The sequence below is a fragment of the Rutidosis leptorrhynchoides genome, chromosome 1, assembly GCF_046630445.1.
Source record: "Rutidosis leptorrhynchoides isolate AG116_Rl617_1_P2 chromosome 1, CSIRO_AGI_Rlap_v1, whole genome shotgun sequence".
Taxonomy (NCBI): domain Eukaryota; kingdom Viridiplantae; phylum Streptophyta; class Magnoliopsida; order Asterales; family Asteraceae; genus Rutidosis; species Rutidosis leptorrhynchoides.
In genome coordinates this window covers 578,473,746-578,486,927 of record NC_092333.1, presented here as the reverse complement: position 1 = coordinate 578,486,927, position 13,182 = coordinate 578,473,746, and the positions used below count along the sequence as shown (strand labels likewise).

The 13,182-nt window shown below is 37.9% G+C and overlaps 1 protein-coding gene across 1 annotated transcript; it reads left to right on the top strand.

The window, feature by feature from the left end:
- Positions 1-4,990: 4,990 nt before the first annotated feature.
- Positions 4,991-7,393, top strand: LOC139845547 (heat shock cognate 70 kDa protein-like). The gene is made up of 2 exons (XM_071835809.1): positions 4,991-5,204; positions 5,757-7,393. Exons 1-2 carry the CDS (start codon positions 4,991-4,993, stop codon positions 7,391-7,393), a joined length of 1,851 nt encoding a protein of 616 aa, XP_071691910.1.
- The last annotated feature ends 5,789 nt before the right edge of the window (positions 7,394-13,182 follow it).

The following is a 13,182-nucleotide window of genomic DNA, read 5'->3' as shown; positions in this document are numbered from 1 at the left end:
GAAACGTTTATTGGGAATTGCATTTTCTGGTTATTTGGAAAACATAGTAAGTTTGTTAATAATTATAAACTTATGCATGTTTTGTTTTGTTTTGTTTTTAGCTTTATAACATTCATAATCAACTTGATCTGATTATAGCATATTGATGGATGGGCTACCTTCCTGTTGAGATTTCGGCAGAGGTTTCTGCCCCGAGCTAGCCAGATGTCCTCGAGTCCTCAGTTTCCGATTGCAGATTATACATGTAGTTCTCGATGGACGATTATGCCATTGGGTTTCCTCAATCAACTGGAGAAATTCAAGTCCTTTTATGATGATGACACTCAAAATGAGGAGGAGAAGGGGGATACATCTAATCCTGAAGCAGAGGGGATCATTAAATTCAATCCCCCAGATTATATGTATTTGATTGGTCTTGGGGATGGTAATGATGACCTTTATCCATCCTGGACTGAATGTGATAAGGTTAGTCCTTTTTTTCATATAAACTATACATTTTGAGTAAACTGTAATAGGCGCAAGACAAATCTTGCGCCCTTGCGTCCTTGCGACCCTCGCAAGATTAACCTTGCGTCTTCATTATGGACGCAAAGTAAAATTTGCGTCCATGCGTCCACCCGCAAGGTAGACCTTGCATCCTTGCGCCTGACGCAAGGTCTACCTTGCGTCCTTGCGTGTCTCGCAAGGTCAACCTTGCGTCCTTCCTTATTGACTTTTTATGTTTCTTTTGTTGCAGATTTTGATTCCAGTACATTTTTCAGATCCTGAACATTTTATACTACTCACTTTGAACTTAGATGAACAGAGAGTATTAGTCTATGATAGTTTAAAGGGTTGTTTGAAAAAAGGTCAACTCGAGGCTGTCTTCAAAAACTTATCAGACAACTTGCCGTTATATTTGAAGGCTATTGATTACTTTAACAAGAAGCATGACTCACAAATTGTTGACTATTATGAGAACAGAGAAGATGTAGAGTTGATGATCGAGGATGCACCGTATGTGCCAATGCAGAGTGGTGGCCATGGTGATTGTGGTGTTTGGGTCTGCCTTCATATGGAGAGGATAGTTTTTGGTTGGGATCAGATTGACAACATTGGAGACCCTAAAAAGACTGCTAAGGACTATAGAATTCGAATGGCAAGAACATTCTTCCGTGCACGCTTTGATACACAGGAACCACCACCACCAGAGGACCCAGCGGACCCAAAGGTTGTTAATTAGTTAACTTGTAGATGTAATTATTATACAGTTTTTAGGTAAAACATGTAATTTTTGTATGTAAATAATCTGGGACAGACGCAAGGCCTTTTTTGCGTCCTTGCTTCTGGTTTTTTGACAGACGCAAGGTGTTGTTTGCGTCCTTGCGTCTCTTTAAATGGCTTACGCAAGGTTTTGTTTGCGTTCTTGCGTATGTTTGAAGACTTACGCAAGGTTATGTTTGCGTCCTTGCGTCTCTTTAAAAGATATACGCAAGTTGATGTTTGCGTGCTTGCGTATGTTTCATGACATACGCAAGGTATTGTTTGAAAAGTTGCGTCTTTTTTAAAGACAGACGCAAGTTATTGTTTGCGTATTTGCGTGTGTTTGATGACATACGCAAGATTTTTCTTGCGTTCTTGCGTCTGTATGTAGGTCAATCTATGACACATATTTAAACAACTAACTGAGACTGATAAACATAAAAACAAACTGAGACTGATAAACAACAAACTGAGACTGATAAACAAGCAACTAATTCTGGTCCCCTAATTCTGGTCTAAATCGTACGTTTGATAAAATTGAGACTGATAAGCTTGCGAAGGTTCGACTTTCTCTTTCGACTTTGACTTTGATTTTGAGGCTGTTTTTTTAACCCTCTGAGAAGTAGATTCACCGGTTAGGTCATAAAAAGCGCTACATGTTGTTCGGTTATGACCTGCTTGCTTGCAACGAGTACATGTTCTTACTTTCTTTTCAGTTTCTTCACCTTGAGATGGAATCCGATCGGTACTTTTTGGGCGTCCAGGTGCTCTTTTCTTTTGAATTGGGGGCTTTACGATTTTCAAGATCTTGGGCCCTGGATCGGACCATTCGGATCGATGGGGCAAAGGAAGGATGTGTTCGGAATATGTATTTATATAAGTTTGAGACAAGAACCAATGTGATACATAACATGTAACATCTTCCACTCCGAAGAGTCGTGCTGCTGCCAATACATGTCCGCAAGGTATGCCTGATAATTGCCATTGCCCACATGTACATGTTCTATCTTCTAGATTAACGAGGCCGTTTTTCCTTCCATCACGCACCTCTATTAGATTGTTTGTCGATGGAAATGCTTGCCATCTTCTTGATTTGTTCGTCCTCTTACCTAATTTACGTTCAACATATGGAGTAACCGTTGAAGTGAGACTAACTGCTTTGTTGTGATGTTTGAAAAACCAATCCTGTATAGAAGCGCGAAAAAATTCCAATAACATGCAAACTGGTAGTTTGCGAGCATGTTTGGATAGAGCGTTAATAGACTCTACACTGTTGCTAGTAAGGTATGCATACCTAACATGACCAGCATGACTTCTGGACCATTTGTTGAAACTAACGTCATTTAGATACTTGTGAGACGCTTTTAATCTTCGTTGAAATACACTAACATGATCTTGAAAATCTGACAAACGTTAAGCCTTAACCATTTTCAATAGTGCCATTCAAAATATTTGAATTTGTTGGACATCGTTTTTATGTTCATGAATAGATGACGTGCGCAAAAAGAGTGAAAGGCTTCAGGAAACACATTTGAAATACCATGTGCTATTGAAGGAGCACAATCAGAAATAAAGGTAATCTCTGACATACGATTACTCATACCACAACTCTCTAAATGATCTCTTAGATTGCCAAAAAACCATGACCAAACCTCGTTTGTCTCGCCTTCACCAATTCCATAAGCCAATGGCAAAATTCCGTTATTGGCATCCATTGCAACAGCGACTAAATTTGTACCCAAGTATCCAGCTTTCAAATGTGCACCATCAACGATGATAATAGGGCGAACATTTTGGACAAATGATCGAATCTGCACGCAAACAAATCAAATGAGATTGCTATTAGTTTAAGATAAAACAATTGTAGGATGAGTGATACTTACAACTGCGCCAAAGGACATGTAACACATCACGAATCTATTTTCATTGTCAGTCACCACATTTGTCATGCTTCCTGGGTTATGAATCTTAATGTTATGAAGATAAATGGGAAGCATTCGGAACGAGTCATCCATACTGCCACGAAGCATCTCTATTGCATGACACTTGGCTCTCCATGCTTGATTGTAAGAAATGCTCACCCGAAAACGGTTGCCAACATCATCACGTATATCTTTTGGATTATAGTCTCGATTTGCAGTTTTGAACGATTCCATCAGAATACTTCCTAACACCTTTTTGGAAGCATGTTTATTATTTCCCATAATTTGGGTACGTGAGCATGTGTGTACGTCATGCAATTTCTTTACGATGAAGTTGTCAGTGTGGCGTATTTTGTATGCACTACATTTCCACTCACAATTTGGCAACATGCATTTAGCAGTGAATCGAGATTTGTCAGACTTTACAGGCTTAATTTGGAAGTTTTCTTCAAGACATTTTGTGTATAGATGGTTTACAAAATCATCCTTGTTTAAAAAAGTTTGTCGAACTTTAATCAAATCGGATACTCTATAACTGGTTGTTATTTGGCTCGTAGATTCAGTCTCTTGGTCATGCTCACTCAATAAAAGTGGCATATTCCAGAATACATCCTTTTTTTCTTCCCCTTCTTCATTTTCATCTTCATCTTGATCTTCTCTGTCATTTTCTTCCTCCGAAGCACTAGACGCGACAACTGATTCAAAAGGGTGATCTGTTTTTTTAATTTTACATACGTTCTCAACTCCATAGTTGAAGAAATCAAACTCTTCTGTGTTTGGAGGTGGTACTTCAGGTCGTGCTTCTTCCAAATTGGGTGTCTGAAGGTTTGTGCTCTCCTCGTTTGTTGGTAGGTTTTGTTGGACATCGTGTGTTGGTAGGTTTTGATGGACATTGTGTATTGGTAGGATTTGCACTGACTGTAAGTTTTCTGGGAGTTGATGCATTGTAACTTTGTCGACAATGTAAATATTAATAGGAGCATTTGATATTGCATGTTGTAGAAAATCACGAAAGTCTTCATAATCATCAGTAATATCAAAAACAAGATTATCGACAACATATCTCATTGAAACAGGAGCATTAGGTGGCAAATTAATTTTTCTAAGAACATTTTTTAACAATATTCTTCGAGTAATTAGTTTTTGGGGAGCAACTGGGAGTTTTAATCGTGTTCTAAAACAATCTAGAAGCAAATACATAGGTAAGTTATTAATAAATTGAAAAGAACCACCACAACATATATGAATAACAAAGGTTTCATTATCACTAAAACTCATTATTTAAAACAAAGAAAGTTACCTTAATGACGCTTGAAATTATATGATTTATGTTGAAATGGTGGAAATGAAGTGAAAATAGAGCCGGTAACACCTTATATGAATTGAAAAAGTTATCCGTAATAGTACAAAAATCGTACAAAATCTTATCCACGAAATCATGAAAATCTTATCGGGATAAGACGCAAGACGCAAGACGCAAAGGCGCAAGTCGCAAGACGCAAGACGCAATACGCAAGGACGCAAGTCTCTTTGTTTCGTTTGTCAGTAACGCAAGGTCGCATGGTCGCAAGATCGCAAAGACGCAAGGTGGCAAAGACGCAAGGTGTCTTGCGCCTTGCGAGGGCAAATTGTCAAACTTTTTTTTTTAGGGGTATTTTGGTGATAATCCATTATTTATATACTCTAGATTTTATTATTAGCCCATACATCAATAAAGACTCCGGATTCCATTTAACTCAGAAGACTAGAAGTTAATCCCGTAAGGCCGTAAGAATTTCAAACGGCAGAGTAAAAAACCCTAACATTTCATTTCAGGCGTTGATAAAATGACGGGAACAAGTGATTGTTTGGCGATTGGAATTGATTTAGGGACAACCTACTCATGCGTTGCTGTTTGGCAAAACAATCGCATTGAAGTCATCCCTAATGAACAAGGCAATCGAACCACTCCCTCTTGCGTTGCTTTTACTGGCACCCAACGTTTGATCGGTGACGCTGCAAAAAATCAAGTCGCCAGGAACCCTACAAACACAGTTTTCGGTATAACATTTTTTAATATTTAATTATCTCAGTTACTTAAGGGCTTATTCAGTACTTAAAAGCTTCTTTTGTTCTTCAAATGGTTGAAAGAACAAATCTTTTTTGTAAAAAATGTAAGATATATGGTGCCTTACATTGAACTTTTCATTTTATGTTACCCTTTTTATCATCAAGATTGTACATTCACTCCGACGTGCAAATAAATTATCTCTAACATTTTTGCAACTTATATTTCACGAATGCTCTCTGACTTGGTCGATTTATTTGTTACAAAGTTCAATTTATTCTGTCTAAGTTAGATTTATTAGTTCAAAGGCAGATTTATGCGGTCAAAACCGGTCAAGTTAGGTCAAATAAAGTCAAAAAATTTTCTGTCTCTACAAGATCCAAACTGCCTAGTCCCCGTATAACGACTATCATGACTTTGTATATTTGACATTTTTTTTTTTTTATTCCCCTTACAACCTTGTATATCTGTTATCTTTTTTAGTCCCCATGTAATGACTATTACAACCGTTAATTATGCTCTTTCTTGATAATTGAACTTTGCAGATGCTAAAAGACTAATTGGAAGGAGGTACTCTGATGCTAATGTACTTAGTGACATGAAAGTTTGGCCTTTTAAGATTGTAGAAGGGAATAATGGTAAGCCAATGATTGAAGTAGCATACAAGGGTGTTATGAAGCAGTTTTCTGCTGAGGAAACTTCATCCATGGTTTTGTCAAAGATGAAAGAGATAGCTGATACATACCTTAATGACAATGTGACATCAGCAGTGATCACTGTACCTGCTTATTTTGACGATTTACAACGACAAGCTACTAAAGATGCAGCTACTGTTGCTGGCCTTGATGTTTTGCGCTTGCTCAATGAACCGACTGCAGCAGCTATGGCTTACGGTCTTGACCACATGTCTAAAATCAGTGGTGCAAGAAATGTGGTTATATTTGACTTAGGTGGTGGTACATTTGATGTGTCTCTTGTTACCATTAATGAAGGGAATTTTGAGGTTAAGGGTGTTGGTGGTGACACTCATTTAGGTGGTGAGGATTTTGATAATCGAATGGTGGATCACTTTGTTGTGGAATTTAATAGGAAAGAAAAGAAAAATATTAGTAAGATCCCAAAAGCGTTAGCGAGGTTGAGGGTGGCTTGTGAGAGGGCAAAGAGGATTCTCTCTTCGACTACTTTTACTCCCATAGAAATTGAGTGCTTGTATGATGGTGTTGATTTTTCGGGAAAAATTACCCGGGCTAAGTTTGAGGAGTTGAATATGAGTTTTTTTAATAAGTGTATGGAAATTGTACAAGAATGTCTTGAAGATGCAAAGTGGGAGAAGAAAATGGTGGATGAGGTGGTTCTCGTTGGTGGGTCCACAAGGATTCCGAAGGTTCAACAAATGTTACAGGAGTTTTTTGAAGGTAAGAAGTTGTGCAAGACAATCAATCCTGATGAAGCTGTTGCGTATGGTGCAGCTGTTTTTGCTGCAAAGATTAGTGGCCAGGGTAATCAAATGGTTCAAGAATTGACTTTGTCGGATGTCACTCCTCTCTCACTTGGTATTTCTGGACCAGGGGACGTCATGCGAGTTATGATCCCGAAAAACACTCCCATACCTGTTATGAAAGAGCGTGTAGGGACTACAGGTGTTGACTACCAAACTGCTATTAGAGTTAGGGTTTATCAAGGAGAGAGAAGTAAAGCGACAGACAACATTTATCTTGGTGAATTTAATCTTCAAATTCCTGCAGCCCCAAGGGGTGATACAAAAGCAAAGCTTTGTTTTAAAATTGACTTCAATGGTCTTTTGGAAGTGTCTGCTGAGGAATTGATTACTGGTCAAAAGGAAACCATCAAAATCACCAACGGTAAGAGAAGTCTTTCAAATGAAGAAATTGACAAGATGTTGAATGATGCAAAGAAATTCAAAGTTGAAGATCAAAACTACCGAAAGAAAGTGGAAGCCTATAACGATTTGGAGTACTACATATATCGCACGAAAGAAACAATGATACATGACAGCGTCAGGAAGAGGCTCAATCCGAAAGATTTGAGTAAGATGGATGATTTGGTCGAGGGTGCAATGGTGTGGCTTGAAATGTATAAGCTAGCAGATATTGATGTGATTACAGAAAAGAAGAAGAAACTGGAATGCGTCTTCAACGTGACAATTGGTCAGTTTATGTAAGGGTAAGATAGAGCTTCATCTTCATGTACTAGTGTACATGATTCTTGATGCTTATGAACTCCTATCTAGTTTTGCGCATGGATAGAGAGCTGGAACATGTACATTTTAAATTGTGAATTTGTTTCATCTTTTGTAACCAGCTTTCCATCTATGCATATGTGTAGATATATATGCTAAGTGATAAGCCTATGTGTCACCAACCATTGCCTCACTTGTTGGATAATGCTGCTCACTTTGGTATTATTTGGTGATGTTCTACTGCTCTATGTAGCACCTATTTTGATTTGGAAGTTAATTAATAGATGTCTTATTAGTTATTAATCTTAGTGTTTTATTCTTTACCAAATTACTTATCACCATATGGTGCAAGTTTATTTGAAATCACCTACAGTATATGTCTTCTTATTCAGTTCAATTATATGCATTACATATTTTGACTTATTTTATCTACGTACCGTTTTTGAGTTTAGTAGCAGCAAATACAGGAAACGATGCAGACTTCTATAGACATTGATTGCTTGTATGTGGTGTTCGTTTTTCTTCAAACATAATGCGATCTAAATTTGAAGAGCTAAATATGATTTTTTCAACAAGTATATTGGAACAGTCCAAATGTGTCCAAATTTGTCTAGTTTGTGTGAATTTGGAGAAGAGTATGGATAAATACTGGATCCGAAATTAGGAAACAAGTATGATGTGAAAGATGTGGAGTACGCAATGTATGCAGCCAAGTTATGTGCATCCCCTACCTAACCTTAACCATAGGGAATGATGTTTAAGATTAATCCTTCATTCGTGACACATTTACAACATATTCATATTCACAAAAGACCGTTGACTTTGAAGAGTCAAACCTGGTATGTTTGATGCACTGTTACAACTTCAAATTAACAACTTTTTAGCTCGATCCAGGGGTTTGTTTAGAGACTGATATTTGCCAAGTAAATTTGGCTTTTAAAAGTCAACGACTGATTTTACCACTCTTTTGAATATATTTGAGTTTAACAAGGTTAAGGTCTGTGCAGGTCTTGAGTATTGGAGGGAAATGTTCTTGAAACATCATCAAGATCAGTCTACTTCAGTCTTTCTAAAACTAGGCTTCGAAAGAAATATTTCAAGTAAAGATATATTATCAAAGAATCAAGAAAAAAAGTCAACAACACACAATGTCTATCCGCATTATTAAGTTCAATAGCACTTAAATTGGAGAATCAACAAGATACTGTTGGAGTGAAAAAGGTTTAAACAAAAAGTGCATGTTGATGGTGAGATTTCTAATTCTCGCGACCATATGGAGTTGGCTCGCGGTTGCGAGGTTCATTTCGCGACTAGAGGAAAACATGATGCGGTTGCGAATATCACATCGGAAGATCGATTAGTTTGGAAGCTAATTCTCGCGACCATAGCTCTAGTACTTGCGGTCGCGAGGTGGCCCAGGGCTGAAGTTGGAACTTGATTTGGACTTCTCGTTCGTATACGATTCGTCTTTGTTTTTACTCTATAAATAGAACCTATGTAACACATACATTGTATACAAGAATTTTATCAATAATATACTCTCTAGTTTGGTCCGCGGATTAACGTAATCACATTGATTATTGATTACATATAACCACGTTATATCTCGCGTTCTTTGATTTTTCGCATATTACTTTTGTTTGTCGTTGTGGGTGGGTGATTATGCTTAACCACCCACGTTGTTCGGGTCCTAAAATATCCTTACAACTGGTATCAGAGTTTAGGATTTGGATATGCGAAAGATGGCGGAAGAAAGAAAGTTTAAGATCGAGCGATTTGATGTAGAAGACTTTGCTTTTTGGAAGATGCAAATTGAAGATTACTTGTATCAGAAAAAGCTTCACAACCCTTGTCGGAAGCTAAATCCGAAGGCATGAATGATGCCGAATGACGTTATTGGATCGCCAAGCCTTGGGTGTCGTTCGTCTTGCACTTGCTAACAACGTTATTGGCAACGTTATGAATGAGACGACTACATTCAATTGTTTGAAAGCTATTTCAAATATGTATGAAAAACCTAACGCCGCTAATAAGGTTTTTCTTATGCGTCAATTGTGCAATGCGAAAATGAAGTAATGTATGAGTGCAACATATCATATCAACGAGTTCAACAATCTTATCTCGAGGCTAGCATCGGTTGAAATTCTGTTTGATGATGAACTAAAGGCGGTAATTTTGCTTTCATATTTACCAAAAAGTTGGTCGGATACGGTTACCGCGGTTAGTAGTTCCGTGGGAAATACTAAGCTTGCGTTTGAAGGAATTAGAGATTTGATTCTTGGTGAAAACGCTCGTACGAGAAACTCGGGGGGAATCGTCATGCGATTCTTTATTGAGTACCGACAACCATGGTAGGAAAATTGATTGTGGTGAAAGGAAGGGTAGAAGAAAGTCTAAGAAAATGTATCCATAGAAGAACCGAAGTGAAGCTATTTGTTGGGGTTGCAATCAAAAGGGACATTATCAACGTAATTGCAAGAACGATCCTACTAAAGGTGTGAACTTGACCGTGGTGGATACGGATGATGCACTTTTGTGTAGTGTTTAAAATTCGGTGCAATCTTGGATTTTAGATTCGGGAGCTTCTTTTCTCGCTTCTCCTACTATGAGCGTGATGAAGAATTTTTAGTCGTATCGAGGTAAGGTAAGATTGTCAAACAATAAAAGGCTTGAGATTGAGGGTATTGGAGATGTTATATTGAGTACTACTGTTTGACTTTTAATGACGTGAGGTTCATTCCTAAGTTAAAGAGGAAACTTATCTCTAGTCGGTCAATTGGATGAGGAAGGTAACACAATTACTTTTGAAAACCGCCAATGGAAGGTAGTTAAGTGTAACGACCCGACTTTTTCGACTTGCTTTTGTGCCTTGTATTTTAGCGAAACTGCGTATCTGTGCGTACTGTGTTACTTTATACTCTGGAATCTTGATATACATGGTTTACTTCCAATTATATGTTAAAACATGCCTTAGAGTACGTAGGATACTTAACTTAATCATTGGAGGCCTTTATAACCGTTAGTGTTACTTAACGTTTCGGATAAACCGCGGACTGCTCACACGTTTAACTTTAGTCGTAATCGGAATATTATGACTGCGGAATATTAATTATTATTTTATAATAATAATTACTTGGGCTTTTGGATGCTTAATTTTAATTAATTATTTACTAGATCACAATAGTTAGTCTTGTTGGACTTTCTACCTTATTGGACCTTAGCCCACCCTACACTAGCTAGTGGCCCAATTAATTAGCCCAAGTATTATTTACTAGTGACCCATAATAAATAAAATAAATGCCCATTTAATTAGATGATTCATACTAGCATTTGGATAAGGATTATCCATATTGTTACATGAGATTCTAGCATAAGTACATGCTTTAGACAACCATTACCCAAAAAGCAAAATGGTGTCTCCTCCCCTCCCCCTCAAAACCTACGGCCAAGAGGCCCTTCCAAGTCATCAATCCATGTCAAAATTTTTCTTATAAATACTAGCCATTTACCTCTCATTCAAACACTTGCTCATTTGATTTTCACACACACTTGCTCTTTCTTTCCTTCCTTTCTTGTATTACTTGTAAGTTTTCTTTTTCTTCTTCTTTTCCTTCATCATTTTCGTGGCATATCATCATCATCATGGAAGATCAAGCTCTTTAGCTTTGATCTTGATTATATCTTGTTGATTCAAGCATGAATCCTTCAAGAACATGGAAGATTCAAGCTTTCTAGCTTTGAATCTTCACCAACTTTGTAGATCTATATTTTTCTTACTTTAATCTTGTTGTTTTGTTAAAAAAGATTCAAACTTTTGTTTGTTATCTTCATATATCTTAAAGATCCAAGCTTTATGCTTCAAGATCTTCAAGAACAACCAAGATGCAAGCTTTCTAGCTTGAATCTTCATATCTTGTTGTTGGATCTAAGTTTTCTAGCTTATGATCTTGTTGTTTGGTTATAAAGATCAAAACTTGTGTTTATGGTCTTCATGAAACTTAAAGATCCAAGCTTTATGCTTCAAGATCTTCAAGAACACTAAAGGTTCAAGCTTTCTGGCTTTGTGACCTTATAAATTGTGTGAAAGGGATCCAAGCTCTCTAGCTTAGGGTTCCATCACTTCATTTGTGTAACACCCCAGCTTAACATGACCACAATATTGTCCGCTTTGCCCGCAGGCGCACGACTTTTTCTTGGAGACCACACACGAGAAGCACTTTCCCAGGAGGTCACCCATCCTGGTAGTGCTCTCGCCCGAGCACGCTTAACCACAACGTACTCGCACTTCTACTCAGCCTGTGATCCCAAAACGCGTTGTGGTCATGTTAAGCTGGGGTGTTACAGAATGGTATCAGAGCCACTCATGTGCCGTTGGGGGTGGTGGGGCAAACCTCATCGAGGACGAACATGAGTGATCATGGGATTATAAGGTAATACTCACGCTTAAATGACACAACGCGTTTTGGGATCACAGGCTGAGTAGAAGTGCGAGTACGTTGTGGTTAAGCGTGCTCGGGCGAGAGCACTACCAAGATGGGTGACCCCCTGGGAAAGTGCTTCTCGTGTGTGGTCTCCAAGAAAAAGCCGCGCGCCTGCGGGCAAAGCGGACAATATTGTGGTCATGTTAAGCTGGGGTGTTACAATTTGACTTAAATCATGTTCATACTTGTTTGATTGATGTAAAGTTTGTAACTTTGTTTGTAAATAGGACTTGTAATTGTGTTAAGACTAAGGATATGATGTAACCTTAGTTCATCATCCATCTAAGACTCTTAAATGAGTTGTGTTACTACTTGGTCTTAACATATTATGTATTGATGGTAGAATCATGGTCAAAAGTGATGCTAAACCATCAACGAGTTGTACACTTGAAGCTACAAGCATCAAGGATGAGAACCGTGATGAGCATCAAACACCAAGAACCCCACTGGAGCACTTGTCCACTGATTTTCGTATCTGACCAGACCACCTGGGCTACTGGAAAGTTGATTTTCAGTTAGTTCGGTTCGATTAGATGATTTTCCGTTTAGGCCTCGTCTTAATCCGAGTTACAGTTTAGGATTTATGGCCCTCCGAGAGTCACTACACCCTATTAACGTTGTGCTGAAATTTCTGACCTACTCTGTGATGGCCCGTCCAAATCCATATGGACGAACACGTCATTCATCGGTTTCATGGCGAGGTATTTGACCTCTATGTGATACGTTTTGTAACATTGCATTCGTTTGAAAAGGTATTTCATAAATGAATATATAAATTCCAGGTTTTTAACATCTGATGATTCCTACGTATAGACAATCACCATTTAAATGGTTTACAATAATACATCTATTGACAATACAGTCAAAATAAGGTACATGGTAATGGTTTGGTGAATGCAAGTTTCTTGTATATAGCATGTATGACTCCAAGCACATAACTTGTATCACGTATCAGCAAACAGCGGAAGACTTCTAGAAACCTGAGAATAAACATGCTTCAAGTGTCAACACAAAGGTTGGTGAGTTCATAGTTTTAATATTACACATAATCCGTATATCAATGTGGATTACAAAAGTTTAGTTGTTTCATTCAAAACGTTTATCAATATGTTTTAACATAAAAGGTGGACCACAAGATTTCAGTTGTTTCATCCGAAACGTTTATCAATCGATTCTACAAAGTTGAGCACCCTGGTAACTAAACTTTAACGTATATATAATAAGTACCCCTCGTTTAACATGCAACCAACATGTACAATACACGCAATCCAACGTGTACTAACTTCAAAT